Below are 15,966 nucleotides of genomic sequence, written 5' to 3'. Positions count from 1 at the left end.
CAAGAATATAATCTTTGAAGTAACGCCATCGTTCGGTGATTGAATGCCAGTAATCTAGGGTTCTTATGACACAACATTCGGTAACAACCCCTTATCCTTCATCTGGGGAACCTATACTACCTGTCGGGAACTGTCGGTCAGGCAAATTTTTCGAGTTTGTTATGTTTGGAATTGTGATTTCAAGTATTGGCTATTGAGAAAGTGTAAGTATAAAATTGGCCAGGATATCCGAATATGGCCGAATTCCAGAGATAGTTAGACTTGCTCTTTTTGTTTCTTATTTTTCATACTGTTTGTCTTTCAGGTGGATTTAGGGGAAATAAAGCTAGTCATGGGCACCATCATTCAGGGTCGACTTGATCATCAGGACCGCTATTGGGTGACGTCATACAAACTCCATTACAGTACAGATCGAATTACATGGACAACATATGCTGGCAGTAATGGATCAGAAATGGTACCTCAAATATTTTTGGTGTTGATTTGCACTGGTGATATTGTTGGATTTAGACGGGATGTACGGAGACTTTTGATTAATTGATAAAAATATGAATCGGAATATGATGTACGGCACAAAATAGTAGAAATACCCTGATCTTAATTATGCCTTCAACTCTTAGGTCTTTCCAGGCAACGTCGACATGAGCCTCCCTGTAACGAACCTACTGGACAGCCCAGTTGGTGCCCGTTATGTGCGTTTCGTGGTCCAGACCTGGAATGATCGCATCGCGATGAGAGTGGAGATTGTTGGCTGTAACACGTCGAGTAAGTGCCTTTTCCAAGGTCATTGATAGTACATGTAGATCGCTGGGGTCAGAACCGTGAGGTTTCCATTTCGATACCTTTACACGGCGTTCCGTAACGAAGGAGTGACGCTCACAGAGCGTCTGGCCTAATCTGTCAAATTTGTGCTGAAAACACAATTTTGGTAGCCGATGTACTATCCCCCGCGACGCCCCCCACCAGGCATAAGCGGAAGGATAAAGTAAAGTAAGATGTACTATCATTTATGAGGCAACGTTTGCCATCAAAAGCGATTTACTTATGATTTATTGATAGTAATTTTGCACGGCTAAATCTAGTAGCTTTAGTTTGACCTTTTTTATTTATCCGTTTCAAAGCATTCAACGACAAATACTTCATCGCAAACGCATTCAAACTGATTCAGCAGGTAGCATTTTATAAATCATAACCAGGCAAATACATCTTTCCCAATATCGTAATTCTATTGTGAGAATTCGAGTCGTTTAACAAAGCTTTGAGTTATATGCGCTGGTTTCGGAGGTGAAAACTACGTCTTTCCGTACGTGCAAGTAACGACACAACTAACTAGCCGTGTTACTGGAAAACTGGTGTGCTAGACTGGATAAGACGATTGACTAACACAGATCCTTCGGGTAGCATTTTCAGAAACATTGTCAGACAGCATTTCTTTTAGAATCAATTATTGTGAGAATCTATCGTGTTGTTTAATGACGCCCATAGTTACATACACAGCAACAAAAGGTAAAATATAACGTACAGCATAATTGGGAATTAAGTGTGCATACCGAATAAAATTGACAGCGTTATATACATACGTTGCCAATGGTTTCATCTTCATCTCTCAGCTGCCGCCTCAGTCCCAGCCTGTCCACATCTACTTGGGATGGAATCTGGAGCCATACCTCATGGCAGCATCACTGCATCTTCTTTTTATCTTTATCATGGCCGATCTGCTGGTCTCGAGCCTTACCGAGGGAGGTTAAACGCCGGCGGAGCATACCATTCATACGCCTGGTCACCCAGCTATGACATCAACGGACAGTGGTTGCAGGTAGGCATACATCGCCATAAAGTGAATCCTCGTGTTCTTTAAATTAGATCCTTATCGCAATGGTGAATGTTAGTGTATTCATCATCTGTGTGAATCACGGGTATTGATGTTTCTTTATTAAAGCAAAACATTGTCAAAGGTTTCGGCAAGACCTATTTACCTTCCTGAAGGAGCCTAATTGGACTTTACATCTTACCTCAACAAGACCATTTGGTCCGTATTGTCAGCCAGAGAAATCTTTTCGGGGTTATGTATGGTATTTTGACTAAGGATTCTGCACGATTTCTTCATTAAGAAGGTCAGATAACAATATAGGTGTCCGTAATATAGTCCCCAACCCTCCTGATGAGGATGGGACTAGGCGAGGTGAGGTGATTATGACATACAGTGTGTCTTCAAGAGAGGTAGACCTGCTTCTCGGTCCTTCTTATTTTGCTCCAAAATATTTATTCTATATAAAAAAACCATCGCTTTTTAGGTGGACTTGGGGGAAATGAAGCGCGTCATGGGCACCATCGCTCAGGGACGTCTTTCTCATGACCACCAATGGGTGACGTCATACAAACTCCTGTACAGCACGGATCGAATCACTTGGATGACCTATACCGACATCAATGGCTCAGAAATCGTATGTCGAAGATCAAGATATATACTAGTACTATTTTTTTCTAAACTAAAAATACTCCAATTTCATGTAGTAAAACAGTGTCGATCCACTCGTTTATGAAGGTTAGACATCCAGGTAAGCAATATTCAAATGCAATTCAATCTCTACAACTGGATAAAAACGGATATTTACTTCCGGACGTTTCGAGTGACATCCATCACTCTTCTTCAGCCTAGATGGAATGTGTCGATCCATTCGATTGATACGTTGGTTTTGGACGGGATGTATGGAAACGGTTTGGTCATTGATGTGCAGATATAGAGCTTAATATTTAACATATGATACAAAGAAGAAAATGCTCTAATATTTGCGTTTATCCTGTTAGGTCTTTCCTGGCAACGCCGACGTGAGTCTACCTGTTACGAACCTACTGGACAGCCCAGTTGACGCCCGTTATGTGCGTTTCGTGGTTCAGTCCTGGCATAATCGCATCGCCATGAGGGTGGAGATTGTGGGCTGTAACACCAGTAAGTTTTAACCCGGATGAATATTGTCAATATCTACCACGATCAAAGGGGACTGGAAACATTAAAGAAAAACATTTCTTCATGTAAAGATGCAAACTAGTAAGAATGTAGCGAGACTTCTAACAAAGTCCAGTGTTCGACGCGCAGCTATAGAAGGAAACAACTAAGTCTTCCTTAAAAAACAACAACTAACTCTTCAACTTCATTCTCACCTGCCGTATGATTGTGAAGTTGAAGCTAAAGGGAGGTCAAATTGCTTGACATGTATAGAATTAGATTAGAGATACATGTTGCGTTATCAAGTGTTCAATAATACTAGTACTATTGTAATTGGGAAAAAGCACTCTAGTTGCAAATTGTTATATTTTCTTGATCCCTCAGCAGCAGCCCCCCTCCCAGCCTGTCCCCAACCACTTGGGATGGAATCTGGTGACATACCTCATGGTAGCATCACTGCATCATCGACCTCAGCTAGAGGTCTCGAGCCTTTCCGCGCGCGGTTAAATGGGGGAGCCGCTTGGGCAGCAGGTTACAACACCATAGGGCAGTGGTTGCAGGTAGGCAGTTAGACAATCGTAAATTATTTCCCTGTTAAAGGTATGGTAATTTCATGTAAATATCAGGTTCACTTGGTGAATTGCCGGGATGTCGGGTCCTTTAAAAAACGCCTTGTTATTTCTTGTCCAAAGTCTCGGTAATTTTTTAGTTACCTACACCAGAGATGACTGCTTGGATTGTACCGCTACAGCCCATTTGGTCCGAGTCGTCAGCAAGGAAAATTTAATTGATGTCATGATATGATTTCAAGTATTTTTTTTTGCATTTCAAATATTTACGTAAAAAATTAGTGTAGGTCAATATGTCCTGATTTCAGGATACAGAATGCGTCTTCAACAGGTAGTCCCGTTTTTTTCTTGCCTCTTATTGTACATTTTATATAAAAGAACAACCGTTGTCTTTCAGGTGGACCTAGGGGAAATGAAGAGCGTCATGGGTACCATCATTCAGGGTCGACTTTCTCATGAACACCAGTGGGTGACGTCATACAAACTCCAGTATTGTTCAGATGGGATCTCTTGGATTTCATATGCTAACAGCAATGGCTTAGAAATGGTAACTCAAATATCAAAATATGTGTTTTATCTCTAGATTAAACAAAATACCACTGAGTAACAAAATTTGTCTTTGCAATTTTTCATAGCGAAGAGGATTTGATCATTTGGTTATTCTGCGCTATAGTTGGTGTAAGACGGAATGTATGGGGACCATTTTGCATTGGTGTGATGCGAATTTAGATTTAGATAACTCATACCATACAAAAGACATACCTTAATCGATATTGTATGTTTACCTTTTAGGTCTTCCCCGGCAACGTTGATATTAGCATTCCTGTCACAAACCTACTCAACAGCCCAGTTGATGCCCGTTATGTGCGCTTCTTGGTCCAGTCCTGGCATAATCACATCTCCATGAGGGGAGAGATTGTGGGCTGTAACACCAGTACGTTTCAACTAAAATGAGAGTTTTTTTTTTCTAACAGCTGTAGACGGACTTTTCAGTCATTCGTGTTCATATTCAAAGTGGACCGGAAACATTCTATGATGAACATTTTCTCACTTTTGAAAAGATAGTACACAGCATTTCATAGAACATGATTAGAAAAATGCATGTCTTTTCCCAAGAATCTTGGTATTGGAAGATTTCATCACACAGGTTGTTCACCGAAGCACAGAGTTATACAGAGTTACAGCTATAGAAAGTAGAATAAGGTAAAAACGTGCAATAACCCGCCGTGTGATTGGGAAATTGGTGTTTAATAGCGGTTTAGTTGCCTGGCTAATACAGAACTATACTAAGAGCTATTGACAAGTGTACTTAAAATGATTATAATTGGAGGAGAGCACTCTATTTGCTAAAGCTTATATCTACTTTCTCTCTCAGCTGCAGTTCAACCAGTCTGTCCCCAAACACTTGGGATGGAATCTGGTGCCATACCTGGAGGCAGCATCACTGCATCCTCGTACTACCGCGGTCGTCGCACTGTGTATGTCGAACCTTACCAGGCGCGGTTAAACGGAAGACGCGCATGGAAAGCATTTTACAACCTTATCGGACAGTGGTTACAGGTAGACATACATCTTCATGAACTTAGCCCATACCTACTTCGCTCAGCCAAAGAAAAGCTCTGTTTATGTTCTGTAAATATATCTACATAATGTGGGACGATGAAAAAAGTGTGAGAATATTCCATGCAAATGAGAGACCAAGTGTGGTGATATCAAGCAAAGCTGTGGTGTTATCAGACTGGAAAATGTGGGTGCTATATACGCATGTGACCTCTTCTGACCAATCTTCACTTATCTTGGGCCAGGGGAGATATCGTAACATAAACATTACTACGGCCCGCCTTTTAAATTTTCAACTAATCACGGACAGTTTCCAATGGAGACAACAGTGACTGGCATGTAATTATCATCAATATTCATGTCCCACAAGTGGGGATTTTTCATGCCCTTTTGGACCATCGTGTTCTCTTCTGGGGATAGAACTACTATAGTATGTCATGGGGGTAACTGACCAATCCCAGATTATTTGTACTTACCCAAAGATACAGCACTAGACAACAGTCTTGCCAACCTGGGTCAGCCTGATCATCCTGGCAAATGTCTGTGGACAGATAAATCAGCTCTAGGCTGCCACTTACTTACGAGCAGAGTAAACATTATGGTCTTTCATGACAAGATAGAGTAACACTTCACAAATCTTTCTGTAAATGCGTTCATCGAGTAGATGAATCACGGTGATTGAGGTGTCGTAGAAGTTAGAACACAATTATTGATCAGCTTGGTTGATAATTATAAAGTTTAGGGGACACGAAGCGCGTCATGGTGCTCAGTTACCTTCGTCAGGGATCAAAGTTGGAATGAACAGTATGAATTGCTCCCTACTCCAACCTTTCGATTAGAATTGTACACCAGGAGAGTGGTTTTCATGCTGATGATATTCTTACTTAGAAATTCGTTCATTTGCTCCATTGAGAAGATGACTGGTACAAAGATAGTATCCGTTTATATAGCCTACTTTTAGCCATCAGAGTGTGTCTTGAAGAGATAGTAAGACCTGTTCCCCTGGTGTTTCATTTTGCATTCGTTAACGTAAAGCATCGTTGCTTTTCAGGTGGATTTAGGGACGATGAAGCAAGTAATGGGAACCATCATTCAGGGTTGGCTTTCTGGTGACGCCGAGTGGGTGACATCATACAAGCTCCAGTACAGTGCAGATCGGATTACTTGGACGACATATGCCAGCAGCAATGGTTCAGAAATGGTATCTCCAAAATGATGATATATTTTCATTTTTCATTTCTAGATTATACAATTAAAAAAACACCACTACAGAAATATAAAGCAGAGAGTCCCGCTTGATAGTTTGTATAGTAAAACTGATTCAATTTATCTGTAACTGGCTTTTATCTGTGCTTAGCACTCAAGTCTTCAACGCTTTTTGTTTTGTTTTTCTTCTCAAAGGTTGAGCTGTCTTTTCTGATTCTGATGACAATTTCATTGTGACTATGTCCATATCTTGTGATCGTGCTTCTTCAGTAAATAAAAATGTCTCTCACCTTGGTTGTCGTGTCTTCGATTTTGATGTTTGGTGTAGCGTCACCGCTAATGCCAATGGTGAGTAGAAATACTCTCATCAATATCTTGCGTATACTTTTCAGGTCTTTCCGGGCAACATCGACATGATCCTCCCTGTCACGAATCTACTGGACAAACCAGTTGATGCCAGATATGTGCGTTTCGTGGTCCAGTCCTGGCATAATGGTATCGCAATGAGGGTGGAGATTGTGGGCTGTAACACCAGTAAGTTTCCGCCTATGTTAAAATAATAATTTCTGATAGCTTCATGTGTCTCATTTTTTCTTAATAAAATGAAATTGATATATTGAAGAATAAACATTTCACCACAAGCGAATAAAGATAGATCTAGTACACAGCATTTCTGAAACATCACTATGAACATGCATTTCGTTTTCCCAAGAATCATTATATTGTAATATTTCATTGCGTTTTTTATCGAAGCCCAGAGTTAAATGTGCAGTTATAGAAAGTAAAATTAGGTATAAACGTACAGTAAGACCAGCCGTGTGGTTGTAAAATTTGTGTTCAGGAGAGGTCAAGCCGCCTTGCCTGGCGAATACAGAATTATACTAAGAGTTATAACAATTATACTATTGTAACTGACAAAGAGCATTCTACTAGCCAAAGCATACATCTACTTTATCCCTCAGCTGCGGTTCAACCAGTCTGTCCCCAATCACTTGGGATGGAATCTGGAGCCATACCTGGCATTATAGCATCCTCAACCTATACTCGTGGTGGTCGTAGTGTTGGTCTGGAGCCTGCCTATGCGCGGTTAAACGGAGGACGCGCCTGGAAAGCAGGGTACAACCTCATCGGACAGTGGTTACAGGTAATGTTCATTCGCACAAATGAATTATCATTATACAGAGACCTCAAAAGAATGAGAATTATCAAGAAAGAAAAAAAATGTGCAGGTGGGTTATCCGAGAAGGAACCTTATAATTACCAGGCGTATAATAGCCCCTCCTTCAAACTCAACAATGTATGATAAATCATAATGATAAATGAGTAAGACAATGAAATAAAAAAAATAAGATGATTAAAGAATTTATCAACATAGGGAAAGAAACAAAAACAACGCTTATCCAGATTCTGGCGTAAACAAAAGTAATCCACTTAATTAATAAAATATATACACTGTCACTAATATATTACAATTTATACAACTGAATTATTACACTTGATTAAACAAAAGCGTGCAATTATTAGCAAAAAGGGAACAAACTACAAAAATGATAGACAAGGATACACGTCAGAGTTCGGCTTTGATTGGCTATTGAATATTTTCAAGGTTGGCAGTTTTTTTTTTACTTGAATTGCTCAAGTTCCTCCAGATATACATACATCTAGAATATCTAAACGCTGAAATCCTTGCAAAATGACTGTTTTCTGGTAATGCCTTCATCAACGGGTTAATGTGGCGCAATCGGCAGGGGTGGGATTCATTACCCAGAGGTTCTGGATTCGAATCCATAGATGTGCCACCGATCTTGTGCCTTTTTGATATGCACTTTACACGAATTTCCTCACTCCACTCGGGTGAAAATAAGTACCTAGATTTGGGACGTCACTCGGATAGGGAGTCAAATGAGGTCCCGTGTTTGAGGATAGCCACACCTCGAGGCGGTTTACCGGGTATGCAAAACAAACAAACAAACAAACAAACAAACAAAATATTATTAAGTGATTGCGGTTTCGTACGACAAAGACAAGATGAGCTGAAGTCTCCATAACTTCTGAGACCGTCTGTAGACAGGAGGTGCTGGACTTCCATTTTTACCCCATCTGTAGTAGCCTCTAACCTTGATATAATCACCGACGATTGGTTGGACTGTACTACTTAATGTAATGCCACCCTGTGATTCAAGCTGTGGCCAGGAAAATCATTAATGCTTTTGACGTGAGAATTCGCACTTTGCAATGAGAATCTATAAGTACAAATTTAGCATCCAATAATGTGGCATAATTTCATAATAAATAGTGTGCATTTAGACAGAGACTTGCTCTTTCATTTTGCATTCCATACCGTAAAGCATCTTTTGATTTTCAGGTGGACTTAGGGGAACTGAAGCAAGTCATGGGAACCATCATTCAGGGTCGACTTTCTTGGGATGCCGAGTGGGTGACGTCATACAAACTCCAGTACAGTGCAGATCGGATTACTTGGACGACATATGCCAGTAGCAATGGTTCAGAAATGGTGATATTTTTTTTAATATTTCTAGATTAAGAAAAGTCACACAAATCATTAACTTTGTCCGCATATTTTGTATAGTAAAGCATTGTTTTCGATTTCAGTTGTAGAGATACAGACGGACGAACGTGATGATTGTGATGAAGATCTTGAGCTGAATAAAAACAAATGTGTAGAAAGATGCTCTCATCGAACGTATGCGATTACCTTTTTAGGTTTTTCCAGCTAACGTGGACATGAGCATCCCTGTCACGAACCTACTGGACAACCCAGTTGATGCCCGTCATGTGCGTTTCGTCGTCCAGTCCTGGAATAATCACATTTCCATGAGGGTGGAGATTGTTGGCTGTAACACTAGTAAGTGTTAAAACTGATGAATATTCACGATATCTTAAGGTGCACTCTTTAATTGATTCTTTTGCATAATTGATGTAGAATGGAACATTCGTAAACAATCATACGGACGAAAACAGATCTATACGTAACAGTTTCTGAATCGTTATCAGACAGTGCATCAGATTTTGATGCTCAGCTATAGAAGATTAACTAGTCGTTCCGTTCAATATAACCAGCCGTGTAACTCTAAAGCTGGTGTCTAGAGTCGGTTACGTCGCTTGAATAATACGGAATCAGATGAAGAGCAATATACAAGTGTAGTTGCAGGTATTGTAGAGGGCCTAGGGGAAACAGCTCTCTCTCTTTGCTAATATCTCTTTGTACTTGAACTCTCAGCTGCAGTCGCGCCCGTCTGTCCGTATCTTCTTGGAATGGAATCTGGTGCCATACCTGATGGCAGCATCACTGCATCTTCGTTCCATCGTGAAAGTTCCTCTAGTTACGGTCTCGAGCCTCGCTACGGCCGGTTAAACGTCGCGCCTACACGCGCCTGGACAGCAAAGTACAACCTCGTCGGTCAATGGTTGCAGGTAGGCAGACATCTTCATTAACGCAGCAAGCGCGTTCTTTATTGAATTTCTATTGAATTGTTTGTCTGTTTATTTATTTGCACAACAAAATGATAATAAATACAGAAAAGAATAAAACATAAAACACGTGCAGGAGGAGACGAAAACCTTAACAGTTTATGCTGTGCCCTCCTCCTCTATGCTTACACAAGATGTATGATCAATGAAATCAATAAATAATAAACATAAGTAACTAACACAATCATATGTTATAATAATACAACAATTGCTATAATACAATACGATGGACAGGTTTGCGAATCTTAGTGATCCAGAACACCAGTCTACCACACTAGTGTCCCTTTTTCCCACTAACAACAGTGCATGAATAAAGAAATGACTGCCTTATTGGTTGTGATTTTTGCTACAACGGTTATGTTGCATATTTTCAAAATTTAGCCATCTTGTCTTTTTTACCAATCTTGTTTTTTCACCCTATCTCAGTATATATTTGAATTCTGCACAGGATGCCATCCATAAAATCTACTTGCTGTGGCCTTATCACCAAATTTCAGAATACAGAGTGTGTCATGAAGAGATATAGTTAGATCTGGTCTTCTTGCCTCTTATTTTGCATTCTATAACAGAAATTGCATTTCAGGTGGATTTAGGGGAAATGAAGCGCGTCATGGGCACCATCATTCAGGGTCGACTTGATCATCAGGACCGCCATTGGGTGACGTCATACAAACTCCAATACAGTGCAGACCGGATTACTTGGACAACATGTGCCAGTAGTAATGGCTCAAAAATGGTATTTCAAATATCAAAATATTTTACTTGTTTTAAATTCCCAGACCAAAACAATATACAATGTACAATAAGACTAAAACAATATAAAAAATACAACAAAGTCACATATTGTCACAAAAAAGAAAACAGATGCACAGTAAAAGTCACGTGATGACAGAACAAAAATTATTAGAATATGCATTATCTACAAGGTGACAAATACGATGGTGGATGTACCAAATACTGCTCCTACTATAAGTACTACCAATGTAAGCTCAGAAAAGATCAAGAAATAGACAATGCCTTCAGGTACCAGAGTTATCCACCTAGAATTGATATGTTCAATTTTTTAAAGCAGAGCGGAACTCGTTGCCATCAAGTATCCTCATTAAATAGCATTAGAATTGCAGAGGATACCCGTGTTACGCCTAAGGGTGGTTATACAGGCTACATAGATACATTTACAAAGGCTGGTGCGTTACCCCAAAGGCCGGTTACACTGACCATACAGATACAGATACCTAATAAGCATTAGATTTATATGACAAAGCCCATTCTATCCAATGCTTTTGATGTATTGTTGATCTTGAGCGTAATGTGCAGAGTAAAATGTACGACACAAAAGAGTTAAAATACCCTAATCTTAATTATGCCTTTACCTTCAGGTCTTTCCAGGCAATGTCGACATGAGCCTCCCTGTCACGAACATACTGAACAACCCAGTTGATGCCCGTTATGTGCGCTTTGTGGTCCTGTCCTGGAATGATCGCATTGCCATGAGGGTGGAGATTGTGGGCTGCAACACTAGTAAGTGTCGTTTCTGTAGCTTAATGGGCTCAGAACCAAGAGGTCCAAGGTTCCATACCCGATATGTCCCCGATGTTGAGCCTTTTAAGGGACTTTCCCTTACAGTGGAGTGACGCCCACCGAATTTCTCGCCAAATTTCTCAAAAGTGTGTCAAAACGCACATACGGATTCGGTGTGCAAATGCATAAGCCATTACGTATGTGCCAACGTTTGTTACCAAGAGCCATAAAATGTATGCATTATTTATCACTAGTAAGTGTCAACATGGATATTTTTTTGTAAAAGCTTCAGGTGGGCTCTTGAATTTTTTTAAATTCATTGTAACCTTCAAGGACAGACCTTTTGTCACAAAAGGATTGGAACAGATCAAGCAGGTAGCATTTTCTGAACCATCATTAGGCAAATGCATTTTTTCCTCAAGAATCATTGCATTTTGAGAATTTATCGAGTCGTGTAAGGATGTCCTGAGTTGGATGCACAGCTTTAGAAGGAAAACCAAGTCTTCCCGCAAACCGTTTTACTGGAAATGTGGTATGTAAGGACGGTTACGATGCTTGACTAATACAGAAAATAATTGGAGTTATAAACAAGTATAGTTATCAGGACTTTAAGTTGGAAACCTCTCAAAGCCTGTCTCAACACACTTGTAATGGTGGTTTCATCTACTTGAATTCTTAGCTGCCTTGGTCCCTGCCTGTCCACACCTACTTGGGATGGAATCTGGAGCCATACCTGATGACAGCATCACTGCATCCTCGGTCTTCCTTAATAATGGTCGTACTGCTGGTCTCGAGCCTTACCGAGGGCGATTAAACGCCGGTGGTGCATACCACCCATTAGCCTGGTCACCCAGCCATAACGTTATCGGGGAGTGGCTACAGGTAGGCAGACATCCTCATAAACTTAACCCTGCTGGTATTTACGTTTAGATCCTTATTATAAAAGTGACTATTTTCGTAAAATGCCTTCAAAAGGTGGATGAATCGCGAGAATTTATATTTCTTGCAACGCAGCCTTGAAGAAAATTGCCTGCCCAAAGTTCGATAACTGTATTACTCCTTACCGCAACATTTCGGTCCAAAATGACGACCAAGAAAATATTTTCCAGGTTTTATAATTATAAGATTTTGACTTGAGATTCCACACATTTCTTTTTGCATTGAGAATGTCTAAGAACGAAATCAGTATCCGCCAATGTGGCGCTAATCTTATCATGCAATGTATGTCCTCAAGATATAGTTAGAACTGTTCTTTCTCCATCTTATTTCTTATTCCGTATAGAGATACAGCCTTTGTCTTCCAGGTGGATTTAGGGAAAATGCAGCGCGTCATGGGCACTATCATACAGGGTCGGCTTTATCATGTCCAAGAGTGGGTGACGTCGTACAAACTTCAGTACAGTACAGATCGGATTTCTTGGACAACATATGCCAGCAATAATGACTCAGAAAAGGTATCCCAAACTTAGAAATATGTAGCATTGCGAAGAGGAGAGAAGAGACCCGGGAGCTATATTACGGCTGTATACCAGGCTAAGAAATTTTCTTTTTTTTCTAGAGTTAGGCCATGTTGATTTGATTATATGGATGAAATCCTCCGGGAACTCCAAAACTGATGCGAGCGAGCGAATAAAAAAAAAAGTTTGGCCAAAAAAAAAGTTGCCTTCAGTATGAAATGGCCAGGAAGGTTGAACATAGGACTAAACACTCATAGTATGGTATACCAACAGTTAGGTGTAGGGACCAGTACATCATACGGGTGCAAAACATTTTTTTCTTCTTGGACCAATCCGAAAAAACACAGACCTGAAAAAAACAAAACAGAGTAACAGGTTTCGCCAATTACAAAATGGACACACTATGTCGTCAGCCATTTGGGGCCTAAGGGGGGGGGGGGGGGCAAAAAGACAACAGGAGCGAAGTCAAGTAGAGTTTATAGTCAATTGCACCAAGTTTTTACAGTCAAAGGTACAGAGACAGTTAGCCTTTATTACATGGAGATGGGATTTTAAAATGCAGTGGGAGTCCAATAATCCACCAAACAGATTCCTTTGTAGCAAAATTGACCAATTACCATTGTTTTGAGTATTGCAAGTTTCCACAGACAATCAGGTCCAGGTTCATGTCCGGACCTGGAAATGATCCTCTGGACCTGAATTTTCTGTACTGCTACCTCCCCCAAACAACAATAGATTTTTTTTCTTTCTGTCCTTTCACATCATATTCTTTGACTTTAGATTCATTTTGGCATTCTATGGCATTAGTTACCTGTTTTCTGATACTTTTTTTTCAATCTACGGAATATTTGTGCTCATTTTACAGCTGCTTTGCACAATTCATTGTGTGGTCGAAAACTTTTTTTTTTTGGAAATGGCCGAAAATTGGTGCGAGCGCGGATGTCGTCCAAATAATCAAATCAACGTGGCCTTAATAAAATACAACGACATCATAAAGAGCATATATTCTGTATTTCAAAACGGGTTTAAACCCTTGGTTTTGATTTGATGTTGTTGGTCTAGGACGAAATGTTTGGAGACTGTTGTTCATTAGAGTGATGGATATCTATGGCTGAATCAAATATACGACACAAAATAACCTAATCCTAACTTTGCGTTTACCTTTAGGTCTTTCCAGGGAACGTCGATGGGAGTCTCCCTGTTACGAACCTACTAGACAGCCCAATTGACACCCGTTATGTGCGTTTCGTGGTTATGTCCTGGCATAACCGCATCGCTGTGAGGGTGGAGATTGTGGGCTGTAACACTAGTAAGTTTCAGTCCGGAGAAATATTTCTATCTTAAGATGTATTTTACAATTATTCTTTTCTATAATCAAAGTGGAATTAAAAACATTTAAGGATTACAACTTTATTCGATAAGGATGAGAAAGGATCCAGTGTGTAGCATTTTCTGAAACATTATCAGACTGTACAATATAGCTAAGTGACTGGAAAGCTGGTATGTAATGCTTGATAAACTAGTCTAACGACTCGATTAAGAGACATATACAAGTGTAGTTGCAAGCATTGAAACATCAGGCAAATGCATTTCATTTTCCCCCAATTCATTGTAGATTGAGAATTCATCGGATTCTTTAACAAAGCTCAGAGGCCAATGCAGTGCTATGGAAACTAAAATCCAAGTCTCCCGTACAATGTAACCAGTCGTAACTCGCTGGGAAGTTGGTGCTGTAAGGGCGTTTAAGTCATTTGACTGAATCATAAGTCGATTAATAGCTATAAACAAGTGTACTAAAAACTATTGTAAATAGGATATTTACCAAATGTTACATCTACTTGATCCCTCAGCTGTAGTCCACGTCCCAACCTGCCCCCAACCACTTGGAATGGAATCTAGAACCATACCTGATGGTAGCATCACTGCACCCTCGTTCTTGCTTAATACTCGTGGTCAAAGTGCTGGTCTCGATCCCTTCAAGGGGCGGTTAAACGGAGGGGCCGCCTGGACATCACATCACAACTATATCGGACAGTGGTTACAGGTAGCCATACTCAAAAACTAAACAGTCGATATTGTGTTCTGTATATTGCATCCCTGTTGACGATGCTACAATTTTCTGTTAATACGTTCATTAGGTTTTTTAATTAAAGGGATTTAGATTTCTTACAACACAATCTTGAAAATTGTTACCTACACAATAGTTTGGGAAACTCCTCAGTTACACCTTAATCAGGAACCCTGCTTAGACCTTACTAGTCATCATCGCAACACCATCTTTTGGTCCGATTTGTTGACCAGAAAATCTTTTCGTGGTTATAATATTTTGACTTGGAATTTTATGCATTAAAAGTAGTGTCGGTCAATATGGCTTAATTTCAGTATACTGAGAGTATCTTCTTGCGTCTTGTTTTGCATACTATTACACAACTTGCCTCTCAGGTGGATTTAGGAGAAATGAAGCTCGTCATGGGCACCATCATCCAGGGTCGACTTAATCATGAGCACCAATGGGTGACGTCGTACAAACTCCAGTACAGTACAGATCGGATTACTTGGACATATGCCGACAGCGATGGCCCAGATATGGTATGTCAAAATCAAAATATGCGAAATGCGCACTCTTACGTCTAGATAAAGCAAAATACATTGATGGTTGTTTGAGCAGGTTGTGACTTGAATTTTAGACAAACAGACGGTCGACAGAATGTACGGAGACTAAACTAGGCATCGCTAGTGAAGTAGATTTAGAGCTGAATAGAATATATTATACAGGAAAACAGAAATTCACCCATCCAAATTGAACGTACTTTTAGGTCTTTCCAGGCAACAGTTACATGAGTCTCCCTGTAACGAACCTACTGAACACCCCAGTTGATGCCCGTTATGTGCGCTTCGTGGTTCAGTCCTGGCATACTCGCATTGCTATGAGGGTGGAGATTGTTGGCTGTAACACCAGTAAGTTTCAATCTGGATGAGTAGTTATAACACCTTTAGGTGGATTTGCAGAATTATTCTTTTCAATAAAAAGTTTCAACTCTGATGTATATTTTTAATAGCATTAGATGAATTTTTAAAATCTTTATTTTCCATAATGGAAAATTGGAAAAGAAAGTTTTAAGGAGAAAGATTTCATCACATATGGTTCAAACAGATCTAGTGCGTAGCATTTTTGGAAACCTCGTTAAACAACTTCTTTCCCAATAATCTTTGT

General features: G+C 40.0%; 1 protein-coding gene across 1 annotated transcript; it reads left to right on the top strand.

Moving 5' to 3' along the window:
- The first annotated feature begins 641 nt into the window (after window positions 1-641).
- Window positions 642-15,730, top strand: LOC118411085. Its single transcript, XM_035813096.1, has 13 exons — window positions 642-765; window positions 1,122-1,171; window positions 2,295-2,444; window positions 2,809-2,950; window positions 3,332-3,507; window positions 4,309-4,450; window positions 4,892-5,076; window positions 6,675-6,816; window positions 7,245-7,426; window positions 9,007-9,148; window positions 9,524-9,717; window positions 11,154-11,295; window positions 15,627-15,730. The coding sequence occupies exons 1-13, from the start codon at window positions 642-644 to the stop codon at window positions 15,728-15,730; spliced, it is 1,875 nt and encodes a 624-aa protein (XP_035668989.1).
- The last annotated feature ends 236 nt before the right edge of the window (window positions 15,731-15,966 follow it).

This window comes from Branchiostoma floridae, chromosome 3 (assembly GCF_000003815.2).
Source record: "Branchiostoma floridae strain S238N-H82 chromosome 3, Bfl_VNyyK, whole genome shotgun sequence".
Classification (NCBI taxonomy): Eukaryota; Metazoa; Chordata; class Leptocardii; order Amphioxiformes; family Branchiostomatidae; genus Branchiostoma; species Branchiostoma floridae.
Note: the sequence above shows the minus strand (reverse complement) of the source record. Positions and strands in the feature narration are given on the sequence as shown.